This window comes from Henckelia pumila, chromosome 1 (assembly GCF_033568475.1).
Source record: "Henckelia pumila isolate YLH828 chromosome 1, ASM3356847v2, whole genome shotgun sequence".
Lineage (NCBI taxonomy): Eukaryota > Viridiplantae > Streptophyta > Magnoliopsida > Lamiales > Gesneriaceae > Henckelia > Henckelia pumila.
In genome coordinates, this window is record NC_133120.1 from 82286902 (window position 1) to 82306810 (window position 19909).

Consider the following 19909-nt stretch of genomic DNA (forward strand, 5'->3'; position numbering starts at 1 on the left):
TTTTCAAAGAAGTATGTATCGATTTTATTGTTCATAATAATGCAAGTGTTTTTTAGAAGAAAAAAAATTATGATATGTATCAGATTATATATATTTTAGACTTGTTGATTTTATTTGAAAATTATTTTATTCCCTTCAACCTTCTTTCAGTTTTATTTTAGGTTTTATTTAGGGAATCAATAATAAATGATTTGTTAAACTACTTGACAGTTTTCAGAATAATGGCAAATAACATTCCCCTACAAGAAACGACTTCGTGGGATTCCCACATGAATTAGTAAATGATTGATCGAAAGAAAACCATGTCTTAAACCAACTAGTACAATGAGAGCAAATATGTGTATTTTCATTGAATCTAACTCGCAAGCAATTGTAGATAAATTTTGGCCGCAAACAAGTTTGTAACACAAAAAATGTTGGGCATTGTCCAGGTTATGTTCGCAGTAAGTATAACCTAATAGCAACATCTTCAACTCGAGAAGTTTGGTAAAAATACGTATAATTGGAGGTGTCGGGAAAGCTATTAAAAGGTCCTTGAGTACTTTCTAATTTCATACATTATGGATGATATCGAAACCAAATCCTTGTTCAATGCAGACCCACCGCCAATTCTCTTTACGCAATCTGAAAGCCGGGTATAATAGAGCAGTAGTTGAGTCAATGCAGCTCTCAGAATTTCCATACCACATAAGAAGTTGCTGAACGAAGTAATCACATCATTGTGCATAAGCTCTATTGCAGCTTTCCATCTACTCGCGAAGTCCTTCACAATAAGCTCCACCTCAGTCACAGTAATTGGGCGTTCTGAAGCAGAGCTTGGGTCCTCAGCTGCCAACCATAGCGACAGTAAAATAAGTTAATGTTAAACACTATTGGTGAAAACTTAAACAAACAAAATCAAATTTCGAAACATACAGGCCCTTGTCTTCACAAACTTGATTAGATCATTGAAGTGCTCCACCAGTACTTCCTCCTGCATCCAAAATCAGCCAAATTACACTATTTTTTAGATGAACCAAATCATTCAACCTTATGGACATCCAGCAGTCATAATATAGCAGGTCAAAACTTTACAAACAAATACTTGAAGTGGTTAGTAAGCTTGTCAAAATATCGTGCCACATTTACCACAAAAATGGCTGTATTGTTCTTCAATAGCTCTTCAAAGTGCATTTGAATTTTCCCACCATCAGGACCAGCTTCCTGATGTATACGAGAAAAACTTGTTGAAAAATACATCTAACAGGTGAAGTGTATCTTACAACGCGTGCAGGAATAAATGCGTTTCAGCATGCAAAGCACTTGTGAACATAATAGCGGTGCACATATGGCGAAAGGAGCAATAGCATTAGATGAACCAGGGTAATATAGACGGAGTATCCAACCCCTGGGTGTCACCCGCAAATGCAAGTATGTAAATAGATATGAGCACGGATTTGTGCATGTAGCCAGAAAATTTAATTCAACAAGACTTGTCAAATCGGGCTGGTGGGGCGGGCTAAGTTGCAACCCACCTCGACCCACCATTTGGCGGGATGGGGTGGGCTGGCCCGCCATTTTCCCAACCCACCCCATTTATTTGGTGGAGCGGGGCGGGCCTCGTCATTTCTTAGTTATATACTTGTGTTAAGACGGGTCGGGGCGGGGATCATTTTGACAGCTCTAAATTCAACTCCCCTAGCTGAATAATATTCATTTGACACCATATCATACCTTTAGTACTGCAATTGTCATGTCATAGTTATTTATGAGAAATACTGTCTGCAACTTTGGCCTCGTGAACAATTTGGCAAGCTTGACCAGCAAATCATCAATAGCCATTCGCAATCTTTCCAAGTTCAGTTCAAGCTGTAATATTTAGTAAACCCAAAACTTCGAATAATATTATTCCCATGCTGAAAAAAATAACGGAGGAAACTAAACTTTGGAGTATCCCTTTACCTGACCATCTCCATAATCAACATTAAGCTGAACTAGTGAAGCTGTAAATTCGGCATAGCGTCTCATGACATAATGCGGATGTACATCATCCTCCCATAGATTCCGGACAACTGCATTTCTTAGGCTGCTGAGGTGCATGTCAAATACCATCTTAAATCGAGGCCATAACGCAATGTTGACCTGCTCATAATGAGAACAGAATGCATTTACGGTCATTGCCAATAAATTATTTCGATTTTTCCAGCAGAAACAATCACTTCTAGAATTACACCAGCTATGATAGACTCATAGACAGACACTACAAAATCATGTCTTATCATGTGGGATACACATTCGACACCGTGTCATAGGACATTACACATGGCATGGCAAAGAAACTAAAAATAAAAGAAAAATGGGGACATGTATAATCTATAAATATATATATATATAGTTTTTGTCATATTGGGAAAGTTCCCACCAAAAATAATATGTTATAGGACATATTTATCGGTATTAATGCATTTACCTCCGCATTAAATATCTGAAAACAAATAAGAAATAAATACATAATTAAATGCAAGTCTTTGCAATTTCTTTTTTTATATTCAAATTTAAATTTGATGCCTCTTGAAAATAGAAACTACATTTAAGTGTTTGTATTGTTTATATAATTTCACTTAATTTCGGTTATGGTTTTGAGTTTTGTGTTGTTTTTATATATTTAGTTCTCACTACCATCTATCATATTAAATAAATACAAATTTTTTTATATAATATTAGTTTTCCAACTTTTAAAATGAGTGTCGTCGTGAATTTTGGCCTATTGACAATCCATAAAAGGCTATTATTATTATGTATTTTAATTAAAACTTTAATATAAATAATTTTTAATATTTGCAAAATAATTACAATTTTTAATCAATATTTATTCATCTAATCTAATAAATGATAAATAATTTGACTTTTTAAAAAATATTTATTTATTGTTTAAAATTTTGATAGACAAAATAACATACGGATGGATTTTTAGATATCGTTTTTTATTCTTTTTATTAGTAACAGTTCCATTCAGCCAAGGGTCCGTTTGAAGTGGGTGATAAGATAAATAATATAGAGATAAGTAATATTTTGTAATAAAAAATAAATAAGAAATGATAGTTAATATAAGATTTTATTTGATTGATAGATTATAGTTTGTTTGATTTGATTATATTTTATAAAAAAATAGTAAATTACTATTTTATTCTTTTAATAATTAATAAAATATGAATAATATTATTTATGAAAGGTAATATAGTAATTTAAATTCAATGATTTGATTGATGTAAGATAAATAATTAATGATTTGATTGATGTGAGATAAATAATTGAAAGATGGATAAATAATATAGCAAAAAAAACGTGAGACTAGATAAAATTATTTATACATAGATTAATAATACGTAACTTCAAACGGACACTTAACGTAGGAGATTGTTAGATTGTTATCCTCATTTGAGTGTTATCTCAAATGACATAAACGTGTTTGGTATAATAATATTTTGTAAAAATATTTAAATTTTAAATATATTCATTACATTATTATATCAATAATTTTAAACAATTATTCAAACTCTTATACTTACTACTTCTAATAATTAATTACATAAACTAACACCTGTGCAACAGAGGTGAGCTCCTAGTACGCATATAGGGATACTTTTTTTCTCAGGGCTTAGAAAAAAAAAAAAAGAAATTTCTCAAAAACCAATTGTCTTACTTTTATTCTTTCAGATATAACCTTTTCTATTCAAATAATCACATGCCATTTCATGAGACTATAAAATTGATGTATTTGATTTTATTTTTGGAAAGAGAAATGGGTTTGGAATGAAAACAAACCTTGCGAAATAACACAGTTAATTAGCCTATACTATGTTTGCTTAATAATCACATATGTACTCTTATAACACAGTTATGATCATCACGCATTTAAAGATATGAGAACCAAGAAACATATGTGCGTAAGAAACCAACTATTAAATTGTCACAGAACTCAAGGCAAGCATCGGGAAACCATGTAGGGAGGGAGAAATTACAAATAGATCCACCATAAGGTTCACTCGGAAAAGTTAAGGATGCATACCTTATCCAAATATGAATCCAGGCATGGTATTCGTCGTCGAGACATTATAAGCTGAAAGGAAAATAAATTACCATTAAAAATAGAAATATTAAATCTTGAAATCAATATTTAACTTAAGCAATTATTTAATGTCAGTGCATGCATGCAAGAGCAAATTTGGGAACTGTTCAGATGCAGACATCAAACTTTCACATCAGATACTGGCATCGCAAGCCAGAGGTCATATCTGCAGATAGAAAACAACAATCTTAAACCACCAACAGCGAGTGTTAATGTTCGTTGATGGCAAGATAACATGCAGAATGAATCAAACAGGAAAAAAGTTTATATTCTATTTGATGCAGAAATAGTTGCCACAGATACAAAAATCAAACTCAGGCCCAAAAAAGTTCATATTCTTTTTGCAATCTAGCAGTTGTTTGGAGCCAAATAAAAAGGAACTCTGGATGGTGATAAAATATTTACATGTTGTTGAGAACATAACATCCAATTATTCATTATCCAACCATGTTGTCAACACAGTTAATCATCTCATAGAAAGAAACACATCGGATATAATACAGGCTTTCAACATCGACTTGTCTTAATACTGAAACAATGACCTTTACCTGCCACACCAGTTTATAAAATTGCACATCAGTACATGCAATGTTGAAAATTGGATTCTAGAAATATCAACAGGGGAGAGGGGAAAATTTGAAGAGACAGATTTACTCAAATAAGAAAATAAAATGGTTCTCTATGAAACATATGAAGACAGAAAGATCAGATTGTTTTGTGTCAGCATGTTACCTGGTGCTGGTATATAATGCGAATCATCAGCATCAAACCAATTGCATCAAAGCAATTTGAGAGAATTGCATTTAAATGTTCGTCAATTACTGAGAAGGGACCTGATAATCCAAGCCGAGGTATTTCAGAAAAATCATCATTGTTAAAGCCAAATTAAACATTGGAAAGTTATTATAAAATTATGTATTCTGGTTGATAGTGTTATTTTGTCGAAGTATACTAAAGGCAATAGGTCCTAGGAGTTAACATCACACAAAGGTGTGACACGTACTCGCATACTACCAACAAGAATATTAAAACATTCTAGACGATGGCAATTGTGCAAACTTAAATACAGTATACAGTTGCAAATACCTGCAAATATATCATAAAACATAGATTCTTCTCCAAAGAATTCATCGCAGAAAAGGTATCTGAATGATAAACAGGTATATATCATTATAAACGTTCATTGTTATACAATATAAAATAGGTACATCCTTCAGAAGAATATAGCAGCTATTATACATTAGAAATATAACAAAAGTTGAAAGCGAAGGAATGAAAGAGTCTGGGACTCCAGACATACTCTGAAGCAGCAGTATCCATAAGTAGCTTGTGCAAGCTCCTGAATAGAACTTCATAAGGGTACCTTTTACCGCTGGCTTCAGCTATATGTGGAATCAAAGCAGACTCATCTATTTCCTGTCATCAAAAGAGAATAATAGATCAGTCAAATATTCACTTCTGAGAACGAGCTGAGAGAGCATCGTATACTCCAAGGAATGTCAATCAGAATATTGATTACATGTAGACAGAGGCTGATTATAAATACAGGTGAAGGGATAAAGCACAAACTGCAGGTGATGACAAAATATGTTTCAACTCTTTGATTCAAACCAATACCAATCAGCATTTATCTTTTGCCAGTTTCATACATGCTCTCAGTTGATTCTCATCTCACAATATACTAAAGGTGAATACCTGTAGGAATATTGTGCAGAAGTTAAAATGCAAAAGGATAAACATATAAACAAGGTACGGGCACATGGATGGGAAACAATCTTTTGCATGAGAGCTCTCACGTTTAATGACATCAGTACGACAGGACTTAAGATACAGCTTAGTATTTAAATAAATCTTGCATCAAAAAAATATGCATCTCTCGTAAATCACATAAAGCCTTTCAAAACATGAATGCTCTTCAGACCAATTTAAATAAGTAATCAAAAGTCAAAAGATATCATACTGAAGACAGTAACATAATATATCATGCCAAAAACAAGCAGCTTGTCATAGTTTCGAGAAGAAAGAATCCGATAAAAACAGACCTTAAGAACATTTATCCTTTCTCCCAAAGCAAAAACAGCCGACCGATTTTTTAATGGCTCTCTTCCTCGTGAGAAAAGACTGGTGCTTCTGGTGTCGACACCAATTAAATCACTTGATGATGCTATATCCAATTGCAACTTCTCTAACGCTTGAATATAAGCTCGGATTTTTGTACCAAGGACCTGAAAAACGGAAAAGGCGAACAACTCCATAAGAACCCGGCCGTTTAAAAGGAATAGGAGATTTGTCGATGCTGACCCATTCGGTACTATCCGAATGGGGATCCAACAGCTCAATTTTTTTGCACGCGAGATGAAGAGCTGCTGGATCTAGCACATGGGCAGTGCCCATGTGCTAGCATCGACCAAACCAGGAATAGGATACAAGAGTTCGTAAGCTACATTGGCTGTAGATGGGTGTTTACCATCAATACCAGCCTCATCGTAATATTGATAGGTGCAAAGCTACATTAGTTGCAAAGGGGTTCATAAAATATATCATTTTGAATTATTTTCTCCTGCTGCTAACCTAAATTGACTACAGGTCATTCTCTCTATTGTTATGAATAAGGGATGGGTCAAGAATGACTCCTTATATGGTGACTTGTCAGAATAAGTGTACATAGAGCAACCTCTAGGACATGTTACTTACAGGAAAATATGGTGTGCAAACTTATTAAAGTTATTCATACTTTGCAAAAAATTCCACGTGCATGGTTTGACAAATTTTGTAAGGTTTTGCTTGGATTGATGGTTTTCAATTCCATGGTCTCAAATTCCTTGATTTATATTTAGATGGATAACATTCAAGTGAATTTCAAATATAATCCATCTTTCCCCAAATCAAATATTTTTCACCATAAGCATATAGATCCCTCATCAGCTCATCCCTCCGCATATGTTTGATATAGTTCACTTGTGACACTAATACTAGTCGATGTTGATGATATTATTTTGACTGATAGTTACATGACTTGTTACAAATAAGGCGGAAAATATACAAAACGACATTTTGTGTCGAGACATATTACCTAGATACTTTCTTATGATGGAGATAGCTCATAATAATTTGGTGTTGTCCAATCTTAAAGGAAGCATAAATTTGATCTTTTACAAGAACCAGATATTTTGGATGGAAGCCTAAGACATATGGATATTTACTCTGATTGTTGAGATGAATGTGGAGAAACATTTGCAGACACGTCATAGTCTGTTGACTCATTGGAAAACTTATGTTTCTGACTGTAATCAAACCTGATATAAAAAATTTCTGTGGAAGTTCCAAGTCATTTTATGCAGAAGTCTAAAGGTTGTACATGAGAAGGCTGTCAGGAGAATAGTTTATATTAAAAATTTCCTAGAATAGACATGCAATATAAAAATAAATCGATAATGAACATTTGAAACTCTATTGTTGTAACAAAAGAGCAAATAGAAAATCTATATCAGGTATTGTAATAACAATGGTAGATATCGGACATAGTAAGAAACAAAATTTGGTTTCAGGGTTTGGGCTGAGACAAAGATAAAACTATCTTGTGAAATGAGGTAGTTGCAGACCTTATTGACTTAGGTGAAGAATGTTCGGTTCCAACATCCACTGTAACACTCAGACGGCTATCCACATTGCTATTAACTAATTACTCATGATGCTGTAAGGAACAAGAGAATCATCATCGTGTTTACATCTTTCTCAAAACAGAATGTTGATATTTTCACAAAGGATTGGCAGTTGGCATATTCTATCATCTTATTCCAAGATGGGCATGATTAGTTTATATGCTCAAGCTCGAGGGAAAGTCCTAGATAACATTTTTATTATGTTATAAAAGATGTCTATTTGTATTGGGGGTTGTGGGCCTTATGTGTTAGATTTGTGTAAGCCTGATATTTTTTTTATTTGCATCTTATATCTCTCATACATAAGAGAGAGCTAGGAACAATTTTTCATAATTCAATAACTCTTTTCCTTCTCATCAAACAACAAAAAGGAAGAATTGACATCATCCAATTTTGATATACATAGATGAGGATTGAAGCAGTCCGCGCAATAATATTTGTTAAATTATTACGGATGATTTACCTTATTCATTGTGTCAATGTACGCAGCACGAACCTCAAGATACACCTCTTTCCCGTGCTCCTTTAGGAACAAAATCACATATCTACAAATATTTAAAAGTTATACAGGCTTCCACCAAGTTGGGAATAGATACCATATCGCTAAAAACCTATCAAGTGTTAGGTACATATTATTTTTAAAAAAAAAAAGTGTTAGGCACATATTTAAAATCTGAAGCTCGTTCAGGTGAGTGACAAAGTATTCCTCAACTGATGAATAACATTGCCGAAAATACACCATTAAGGTTAGAGGCTCTCTAAACAACTCTTTTAAACAGAAATCAACAGCCAGGATAAATGACCATTTTGCCTTGAATCACAGGAGTCACTAGTACATTTTTATTTTATTTATTTACAAACTATAAGTTCATGCCAAAATAATTTAAATTATAAAAGACACGTGACAGCACCTACTCCAGCTCAGACTGCAAGAAATAATGAACAATAAAGACCTTGTATTCGTCAACTTTGCAGCTATGCATACAAAAAATTGTTTGTTTTCCAGCATAAATCCTTAATCTGGGATCCAATCTTCCGAACAAAACAGTAAACGCATACAAAACACAAGCCAGATTTCTTTTCATGTCTGTAATAATTAATAATTATAATGCCAGATTCAACAAGAGTTAATCCACAATTCAAAATTAAGTTTTCAAACTTATCTTCAAAACAAAATACATAATTATTTCAAACAATAATCAAAATCTTCAATTTCATAAACCAATCCAATTTCACTTCTTTTTTATCCTTTTGAATTCCGAGGTCAATTAATTTAGTCTGCAATCACTAAATCCCAAAAATTAGCAACCTGAATTTTATGCATTACTCGCTACTCACTTACTCAGAATAACAGAGCACATCAGTTCAAATACCCATCTTTACTTGGGATATTTGTTCTCACGAATGCTTAAAGTTCCATAATGTGAGATCAGCAAAGATTAAGATGAACGCGATTGCAAGTAAATTTCGATCTCAAATTCAGTGACTCAAAATAGTATCCATTAACATGGTCATCTAGAACCGACATGCTTCAAAAAATATTATATGGAGCTAATAAACAATAGCAATAACAACTGAATGCCTCAAGAAGGGATTAGGAACTGTATCATTTCAAAAACTATGGGCCATTGTAGAGTTTCACTTCCAAAATAGCTTACTTGTATTTTAGAAGAACACCTTGTTGAAGGATCTGAACATTTGTCTTAGGCTTCCTTAATGCATTCAGTTTTTGTACCATGAAGTCAAAAACCTGATAGAACAGGCCAAAAAGACGAAACAGATGGATCAAGTTTTATATTTATGGAACTTCCAAAATGAAAATAGTCACATGACGGCAGGTCTAAACAACAACAAATTAACTACAATTGAGATCGGCTACTTAGACTTCTTAAAATAAGTGAGAAAGAGAATCTAACATATCATAAAACTAACCAGTCAATCAAGCATAGCGAAGAACAATAGTCATTGGTGTTCTATAGATCATTGTAGATGCATAATGTTTTAGGCTCAAATTTTTAAACAATCCTGATGTAATTAAGCATCAGCAAATCTGCTGCCCTCTACCATCTTCAAGCGTATAGATGAGCACCCCATCAGTACCCATGAAATGTAATTTTGAGAAAGGACATAGTAAACTAAAACAACAATTATGTCATTTATTGAGATATTTGTTAACTATGTGAAAATAAATATGAGAAAAATATCCTGCAATACATTCCAAACGTGAATAATAGTCAAATTCTACATACCTTAGAAACTGCTTTCTGACGAAGTTTTTCTAATTCAGGTTGAACATCACTCAGAGCTTTTGAAGTCTTCACCATGGTATCGATTTCAACAAACTTCAGCTTTTTACTAAGAATCTCAAGGGTTCTCATATATTCCTCATTCACCTAAAGATATTAATTAACAAACTAGTGAATAAACCTTGAAAAATACACTGAAGTGCGTGCAGTCAAATCATTCAGTACAAGCTGAAAATGACCGCAATTTAATAAGAATCAAAACATAAAAATTGGCCTTGGGTAGGAAACTGATTAAATTATTGATCATGTAATCCACATTCAATTACTGTAGATTGTATGACTGAAATTTCAGACAAAAAATAAAATCCCACAGGGTGAGCCAGGATATTGTAGACCTAAAGCCCTCATAAAAAAGACAGAAGCTACACCAATTACATTCGAGGACATGAAGCTGTATACTCATAGATTGGGCTTTTGGGAAACAGATTACAGAGTCCTTTCTTCTAATGCACTAGCAGGAATGAATTCAATATTTGCCGTCCAAATTAACAGAAACATCTTTATAGGCCCTTACATAGTACAAATCTCACAACCCCGGAGATAAAAATCCTGAAAGTGAGACTTCAAATTAACAGACTACAATAATCTTCATTTGCGTTCTCCTTCAAACTTTCTTAACAAGATAAAGCCAGAAGTAATTATCTCATACTTGTAAAATGCTTAGAGTTTATGACATTAACAAGATAAAGCCAGAAGTAATTATCTCATACTTGTAAAATGCTTAGAGTTTGTGACATCATGCATTAGATGGAAATGATGTCAAGCACCATTCATCAAATAACATTGGCATTACCCAAGTAGATAGAACACCAATATTGTATTTCAAGACCATACATATAAAATAGTACATTGAATAATGTTTTAAAAAAATATTTATGATGCAGTCATAGAGGCGCAGTTGACGTACAAACTCATACGTTACAATTACTTTTAAATAAAAACCAAAGTACCAAAAAGGAAGAGGGGGAGAACTTAACAAAAGTTTGAGGTACCTCTCCATCAACGATTATATCAATCATCCTTGGTGGGACAATGATGTCCTCAACAAATTTAGCTAATTTAGATTCTGCTGCCTGCCAGTTACATAATAAGAGCTTATATGATACCGGAAATACAGTGGAAATATAACAAAATGAAACATCTAAAAGGCTGTGAGAAGATTTTGGTCAGCATTTTGCTGGAAACAATATTCCATCCGTGAAACTACCAATAACTTCAACATGAGTTGTATGCAAAAGCAAAAAAAAACAAGGATATATTGGAATCCAGGTTCTTCTGATTCTATCAATTTTATGAAATGTTCGCTTTTAAATTCTAAAAAAACCACGATGAACCACATTACCTTCCGATTTTTCAATTTGAGTCCCATATCCATAGATCTTTCCTGAAGAATCTTTATATCTGAACTTATAGAACCTATCTCATCCTGGAAACAAATATAATAAAATCTGAGACCCTTCTGGTTCAACTTTTAGAGATAATTGCAGCAGCATCAATAATTATTCACCTGATTACCGTACATTTTATTCAAAATAACAACATTATAAAATAGCCATATAAAATTTTGCAGAAGAGAATCAGAATATCCCTCGTTTAGAAATCAAATGAACATTTTCACAATCCCACCATGTTAATTTGCAATAGTTCTCACCAACGCAATCACAAACCCATGCATATTCAACCAAATAGATGTGGGACATCTGTTAAAGAATAAACATAATCATCACTTCATGGAATCTAGTGTTCCCGGTAACTATGTCATACTTAGCAAAATGAGAAGCATCAGAGCCAATGTCTTTAACAGATACCTGGAATCCACTGAGTAAGATTTCCATCTGTGACAGAATGGTGTCACAATCATGAATTTGATCGTGCAGTGAGATTAAATTGTCACTTTCTTTAATGTAATCCTGGTCAGATGAAAAAAGCACAATAAGCAAGCTAAAATTAGTTTTCACTCACGAATACATATTAAAATACAATAAACAAGGCCATATTGAAGGTGGATTGGACAAATAGCTTCAGAACAGTGACGCCAACCATGAAAAATGTATCTTTTTCTTTTTTGAAATTTTGTCACGTCATAATCGAAATATGATACTCCTCTTTTGCTAAAATGAGTGTACTTCAAACTTTCGAGAATCAATTGAAGTTCCAGAAACTCGGGATGGATAAATTAACTTCACAAGAAACATGTGAAGATGTGAAGCATCGATATCACGAGGTGTAACTATATATTTGAGGAACTAGTGTACTGAATCAAAAACCTCGATAGAGTCCAGTTCAGTTTGGCGTAGATTATTCTCAACATCCCTGGTGTACTCCCGCAATTTCGTACCTTTGGAAAGTATCATAGCAACCACCTTCAAAACAAACACCAAAAACTCATAAAACCGATGAGTGGAAGACGACACCAGGTGCTATCAACGACTATAGTGCAGAAAATGCTGTGTGCATACATCGTCACTTTTACAACCTTGAAGCTCTTGATCTAGTCCCTCCAATGAGACATCATCACTATTCCAAGAGAAAAAAAATACAAAACAAAGGCGAGCAAAAAATTAAAATTAAAATTATCAAAACCCACGATATATGCATACAGACTCGATCAAGTAAATGATTTCGGGAATTCAGAACCTGGCTGCATCATCTTCGACAGTCAATTCCCCAACGAAGGTTCCCAAATCCATCGTGGTTCTCGATCCATCGTTAGCCTCGACCTATGCAAACAAGTCACCAACTTGTGTGTAAATACATTTTCTGATTCACACAGACGTAGCTTTAAAATGCAAAATCTGCAGCATAGAAATATTTACAGTTCGATTCGTAACCGCATCAGCCATCTTCTTGGCTGTCTTAGCAGTTGCAAGAGTGTGTATCAGACTCCAATGGAAACAGATGTAGCCGTATTGATCCACGGAGAGGAAATGCAAGGAAGCAGATGCCGAGGCAGAGCAGATCTTCGGCCTATTAATATTGTTGATTATTTGTTATTATTATTGCTATTGGATTGGAAAATCGTGCGTTTGATAAACCAACAAAAGAAAAGCATTTAAAAAATATTTGTTTCTCTTGTAAAAACTTACAAATTACAATAGCCGTTTTCAAAAAAATACTTATTTAATTGTGTTTTAGAAGCTGGTTTCTGCCTTTAATTCTATTTAAATTTGTAAAAGAAAAAATTCCTCGACATTTATCTAAACTCTAGAGCTGATTCTGTTTTTTTTAATAAAATCATTTTTAAAAATTGAATTTATTTAAGTGTTTTATTAAGGTACAAGCTTTTGTATACAAGCTCACCCTTAAATAGGGGTGAGCGTATAACTAAAAATCGAGCATATCAAACGATGGACCCATTTCTAGCATACCAATTTCAATTAGAGTCGTCAATTTCATCGTACATTGTTTGACATTGTTTGACGACGGGCTAAGTCAAACAGGACAGACCAAGTATGTAACGTCCCAGATTCGACGACCATCCTCACTGTATGTATGTATCAAGACGGGTCTTTCTAGAATGCTTATGGTTTCACTCACACGCATCCTATAATTGTCTCAAGTCAAGCACACTTAACTTTGGAGTTCTTATATGATGAGCTCAAATTACACTCATCCTATAATTGCCCCAAGTCAAGCATGCTTAACTTTGAAGTTCTTATATGATGAGCTTCCGAAAAGAAGATGCACCTTCGTGATATGAGTAGTACATACCTACATAGTCACGATCATTGTATCAAGAGTCTTTTCAGCGTGCTTATGTCCTCACTCACACGCACCCTAGAAAACTTCTCAAGGGATCACCCATCATGCACCCTAAGAAACTTCTCAAGGTCACCCATCCTATAATTGCCCCCAAGTCAAGCACGCTTAACTTTTGGCGTTCTTATGTGATGAGCTCCCGAAAAGTAGATGCATCTTTGTGATATGAGGAGTACCTATGAAATCTTTTAAGTCTTCTTCAATCGTGCAGTCTCATACGTATACAATCTCATAATCCCTCTAATTCTGGTACGGATTCGGTTCATTCATGTATCCCCTCGGCTAGAAGCCTGCCAAGAGCAGCTCCTTGTTCATGCAACCTCTTGGGCACCGACGATCACTCCCCGTCTTCTTATTAGCCCCATGCGTCACAAAGTAAACCGACATGTTTGATGGTTCTAATTTCAAACCTAAGAAATGCTACCAGATTCAACCATCAAGCACACATGATAATTTTATCTCGTAAGTCGTATAACCAATTCACTCAATTTACAGATGATATGAGTGGTTAATATTTTTTAAAATCTACAAATGTTTAACATTTTTTTAAAAAACTATCAATGTTTAACATCTTGAAAAACTCATAATGGTAACTAAATTTCAATAAAGATCAAGTATGGGGAAAACAAAACAAATGAATACAATGATATTAAAATGTGAATCATATAATTTTTTTCCTTATAACAAACACGTTTTTATAGAGATTTTGTTTTAAAAATAAATAAATACGTGGCTTCCAAAATGTAATCTCAATGTAGCATAAATATAATGAAAAATCCACTTCTTGAGTTCATAACACATATCAATGAAAATATCAGAAAACAAAACACTAAATTCATAAGAGAAATAAAAAAAAAAATTGTACATCTTTCTTTGAAAAATCGTTTGATATATAGTTTTTCATAATTCAACATAGTTTTTATGGTCAACTCTAATATGAGATCTCTTTGGAGACTCGTCAATCGTCATACACTCAAACTCAAAGTTCCAAAAAAGAAAAAGGGGCTTCCGAATTCAATGAATTATTCAAAAAAAATATTTAATAAAAAAATTCAATGAATTTGACCGAAGGAACAAAGTCGAACTCGTTGTTCTGGGAACCGGTCCACAAACAACCAAAACCGGAATTAAAGTCCGACCCTTCAAACCGCCGGTTCGGAACCCGGGCCAGCTGCACCGCGTATTCCAAATTCCCGAATTTTCCGATTACATGGCCCATGGGACATTCTTCTCCACACGTTCCTGTCGATCATCCTCCATTTCCAGAATTAATCCTGTTCATTGCTTCGGAAAATTGGATAATAAATCCCCAGATTTTGGTTTTGATTGTGATTTGTCAAATTCGCGCCGCTGCAGTAGCTGATCCAGGTTCTCCTTCTTCCGGCCCCGCCACCGAGTTTTGGAAGTATTCCCCTTTTATCACCAAAATTATTCATTTTTTGCATTTGCCTTCAATTATCGAGTTTTCAAATTAACGTGTCTAATTGTTTTCCACCTTGATTCGTACGATTCATTTTTAGCTGATATGAACATGATTTTAGTTGATCTCTCTCTCTGGTCTTCTTTTTTCGCTTCTTCTCCACCATTTGGAACAGGTTTTGGTGAGGTTGGTTCAATTTTCGGGATGCACCAAAAATAAATTGACCGTCGAGGTACCATCAAAATGGGGCTTTGCTTAACTAAGGTACTGTGTTAATGCACTACGGTCTTGTGTGAAGTATCTTTTCCTTGCGTTGTCATATCTGGATGTCCCGGCCAGCTGTCACTATTACCCAAATGCATATTTATCAGTTGCATCAGCAGTCCCTTCATTAAATTGTCTACCAAAATATGGTTGAATGATTCGAGTACTATTGATGTGCTGATGATATATCGAAAAATCTTGAGAAGCCCAGAGCCCCAAACTCTTCTCTCTTTTTCCTTTGCTTAGAAAAAAGCATTATAACTATATATACATAGGGAGTACTAAATCTAGTGTGCAGCAGGGTATCCTTGGGCGCTAGCTGAGTTGGATTAAAACTCAGTGGTGCCTTTTAGTAATTCCCATACATATATATATATATATATATATATATGTTTATATATAAAGCATTCGATTTGGTTCAATAGCTATATGTGTTGCAAATGATGATTCACCTGCTAGTTTTTGTTTATGGTTCAATACACATTACCTAGAGAACATGTGATACTCTAATAGTTTTAATGTTTTATTCAATCTTGTGAAAATAAAGCATCTGATTTGGTCCGCTACTTATATATGTGGCAAATAATGTTTCACCTTCTAGTTTTTGTTTATGGTTCAATATAGTTACCTAGAGAACATATACTGTAATTGTTTTATTCAATCTTGTAAAATAAATGACTGGTCTTTCCTTTTCTTTTTTTACCTACTCTCAGTCCCATATATGTTTGCTGATGGGTTCAATCTATATCATATTTCGCCAGCAATCATCGTCTGAATGATGCAGAATCTTAGTAGTGTTTTACCTATTAAATAAAAGGTGTTCAATCCTTGGAATTTTGAAATTTTTCTACATGTTTATAGCTGTCTACATGAGCTTTCGTGTCTTTTATTGCTTTACCTTGTGATTATGATTTGATATGCTCTGCCAACTGGCATTCATTTTCTTTGAAACTTAATAGTCTACAAATGATGGAGATGATTCTGATCATAATGTTGAATTGGCTGGTGGAAATGTGCACCTTATCACGACAAAGGAAGGTTGGGAACAAAAAATGGCAGAAGCTAAGGCAGATGGAAAGATTGTGAGCATTCATTCTATTTTTATTTGATTCTATTTTTTGTCCGAATATCATATGTTGCATTATGGGGCTTTTCCAAGAATGTGATGGTGTCTGCAGCAACATGTCCATCATTTATTTAATGGTTAGTCAGAAATGTGTGTTGGCCTTCATATACAGGCACACTTCAGATGAGCTGTTTTATCTCCCGTTATGCTTTGCATATGCTATATAGTGCCACAGGAAACTGGTATTAAAATTTTTAGTGTGTCAAGTATATTTGATACTTTGAAGTAAAAACCTTAATGTTGTATTGTCCATCTTGCACCCGTAACTTTTTGTGCAATGCAATAAGAAATTTCAAAGGTTCAATCACTCTGTCTATCCATAATGCATTATCAGCTCTCCGCTCTCTACTGCTGGAGCTTCTTTTGACCCGGTTGTGTGATACACTCAACTTACTCACCTCATCTTTTGAATGAGTCTTTATATTTGACAGGTATTGATTGATAAATCATGAATGCAGTTCTGCATCTTACTTGTAATTCATTATCGAACTTGATACCAAGAAAGTGAGTCTCACATGCATTAGTGAGGCTTAAAATTCTTCTCAACTTATGTCCTTTGATAATTTTTAAAGTCATCGCCACCTCAAGCATTTTCCTTGAAATGCCAACTCTTTAATTCCACATCCTCTCGCCTAGTGAATTTTGTCCTTACATTGAAAACGTGTCACAAGAGACGTTGATAAAGATTATTGGGATATTATATGAAGAGAAATCGTATGTGGACTTTTAAGCATCAGAGGTTCACTGATCCATAGTCTTTCTGCTTAGCCGCTTACATATTTCTTTCTTCTTGGGAAGAAAATGATTGGTTCTGGTTTCAATCATATGAAATTTTATTCCGTTGTACTGAAACAGTGGCTATAACCCTAATGTTCGGAATTATTAAACGAGTATTGTACCTATACCTTTCCTTGACTTGTTCCCCCCTTTATTTGTCTTGTCTTTCATGAATTATCTGTGTTCCATTGAGGTATCATTTTGTTATTGTTTTATCTTTCTACCCCAGTAGCCAGCTGCATCATGCTTCATGCAATCAAAGTATCAAACAACTCCATGTCATGTAATTGGACTTGCATGTACAGGGGAGCACCGTCACTGCATATATGTGCTTTCCAATACCTCAATTAACTTCAGCAGGGACTTATTTATTGGCTTTTACTGAGTTATACTTGCATACCTGGAGCGTGCTTTTTTGTTCTAATGGTTGGTGATTATATATCAGGTAATCGCCAATTTTAGCGCTTCATGGTGTGGCCCTTGCAGAATTATTGCACCTCTCTACGTCGAGCTGTCTGAGAAGCACCCTTCTGTAATGTTTTTGACAGTTGATGTGGATGAGCTTACTGTAAGTTTTAAACTACTTTGATGCCTGAATTAAAATCATTATTTTGCATTTCAAGTCTGTTCAAATGGAGCTGTGTAGATATTTAAGACCAGGCACCTTAAGCAGATGTATACATTTTTTGGATCGTAATTTTAATGTTGGACTAACGCAGCTGTTAAAAATAATTTATTTGCTTCAGGAATTTAGCACGTCATGGGATATCAAAGCAACTCCAACCTTCTTTTTCCTTAAAGACGGGCAACAACTTGACAAACTCGTAGGAGCCAACAAGCCAGAACTGCAGAAGAAGGTGACTGCGATACTTGATTCGACAGCCTCATGCGAGACATAGGTTTTCCGACTCCGTATGTATACAGACATTTTGTTGATCTGACCATGTATATCTGTCAGACTATATATTTGGACGAGGTTATTGTGCGGGTGTTTGCCTAGGAATTGTTCGTTATGGTGGTAAAAAGTACTGAGAAAGTTGTGATATTTGCACCGAGTTTGGTCGTACAATTTCTCTTCATCACTTGAAAGATTTCTTTCTTGTCATGACTGCATATTACATATACATAATACATGTGAGGAACAACACCGAAAAGTGCCTATGGGATTTTCTCCCCTTCTTCTCGCGGGATTACCTAAGTACCTTCTTCTGGACTCTGATCATTCTGCTGAAGCTATGTACTAACTCACCCGTTTCTTGGACTCAGTTTTAAATCAGAAATCATTTCAACTTTCAATTTATTAACATTCACATCTGAATGATTTGTAGTTGGCAAGAATTAACTGTCGATGCTCCATTAGAAATATTTTGAGGACGAGAGCATTCTGTAGAAGCAATGGCTGAAGGGCGGGTACTATATTCCAACGAGGGATAATGCTATGTGTACATAGAGTTGTACATAGAGGGTTACACGTCCTATAAATTAGAAAAGTATATCAAAAATATTTTAAAATATCTTTATTTTCAATAGTTTGTCTTGCTAAAAAAACTATTAACGAAAATATTATTATTTTTTATTTTATTATTTATTGTGCAGTTTTAGGGGGTGTCAAAATTGAACCCGACTCGAGCTGACCAAAAAATTATCGGATTAAGGTTTTGAGGTTTTGGGATTCGGGTTGACCTGAAATATTTGATTTTTTTTTCTTTTTAACAAAATAATTAAATACACATAATAATAATAACCAATATATTTTAATTTAAATACATAATAACAAAATCTCACTTATATAGTTTTATATAATTTAAATTAAAAGTTTAATTGTACGAAATTTAAAATATACTTACTACACAAAATAAAAATTAATTTTAAAAATCAATGTTTTAAAAAATAATTATTACATGTGGAAAATCTATGATAATATACAATAAATGTTTTTCAAACATATAATATATAAAAATATAGTAAATACTTCTTAATTAATCTATAAGTAAGTACAAAAACTTTTTAAAAATTTCTCAAACCAAACTCGAATAAATCAATAGCGACCGATCCGAACTCGACTAACTCGATTAACCCAAACCTACATGTTTGAGTTTTGATTTTGTTTTTTAACAAAATATTAACTATTACACATAATAATAATAAATATATTTTAATTTAAATACATAATAATAAAATATCGTTTATATATGATTTAAATTTGAAAGTTAAATTTTAAAAATTATAAAATATATTTACTAAAAAAATAAACAATTATTATTTTTATTGAACTCAGTAAAAAGTTATATATATTTTCATAATTATTTTTTTAAATATTATAAAATAATTATTTTTGTTGAACTCAGTAGAATAAAAATAATAATATTTTAGAGAAAGGTTTTAGAGTTAGACAAAAAATTGTAGGTTGAAGAGAAAAAAAAAATTTAAAATACTTTTCTAATTTAATTGACATGTAACCCTCTATGTACAACTCTATGTACACAT

General features: G+C 33.6%; 2 protein-coding genes across 4 annotated transcripts; one reads left to right on the forward strand and one right to left on the reverse strand.

Moving 5' to 3' along the window:
* Positions 1-315: 315 nt before the first annotated feature.
* LOC140875675 (vacuolar protein sorting-associated protein 52 A) lies at positions 316-13048 on the reverse strand. Of its 2 annotated transcripts, XM_073279432.1 has the most exons (20): positions 12893-13048; positions 12714-12796; positions 12536-12593; positions 12344-12439; positions 11885-11986; positions 11419-11502; positions 11069-11149; positions 10020-10163; positions 9429-9520; positions 8234-8315; positions 6151-6333; positions 5409-5524; positions 5195-5253; positions 4841-4941; positions 4049-4099; positions 1942-2121; positions 1714-1848; positions 1129-1203; positions 916-973; positions 316-828 (listed from the first exon to the last, which is right to left on the reverse strand). In XM_073279432.1, the coding sequence occupies exons 1-20, from the start codon at positions 12917-12919 to the stop codon at positions 524-526; spliced, it is 2112 nt and encodes a 703-aa protein (XP_073135533.1). In that variant the 5' UTR covers positions 12920-13048; the 3' UTR covers positions 316-523. The 2 variants fall into 2 exon arrangements, with proteins under 2 accessions (XP_073135533.1, XP_073135541.1); XM_073279440.1 differs by lacking the exon at positions 1129-1203.
* Positions 13049-15056: 2008 nt separating this feature from the next.
* LOC140877802 (thioredoxin H-type) lies at positions 15057-18467 on the forward strand. 2 transcript variants are annotated; one of them, XM_073281386.1, is made up of 5 exons: positions 15057-15240; positions 15431-15519; positions 16479-16601; positions 17868-17990; positions 18169-18467. In XM_073281386.1, the coding sequence occupies exons 2-5, from the start codon at positions 15499-15501 to the stop codon at positions 18319-18321; spliced, it is 420 nt and encodes a 139-aa protein (XP_073137487.1). In that variant the 5' UTR covers positions 15057-15240; positions 15431-15498; the 3' UTR covers positions 18322-18467. The 2 variants fall into 2 exon arrangements, with proteins under 2 accessions (XP_073137487.1, XP_073137493.1); XM_073281392.1 differs by having other exon boundaries at positions 15069-15203.
* Positions 18468-19909: the final 1442 nt, after the last annotated feature.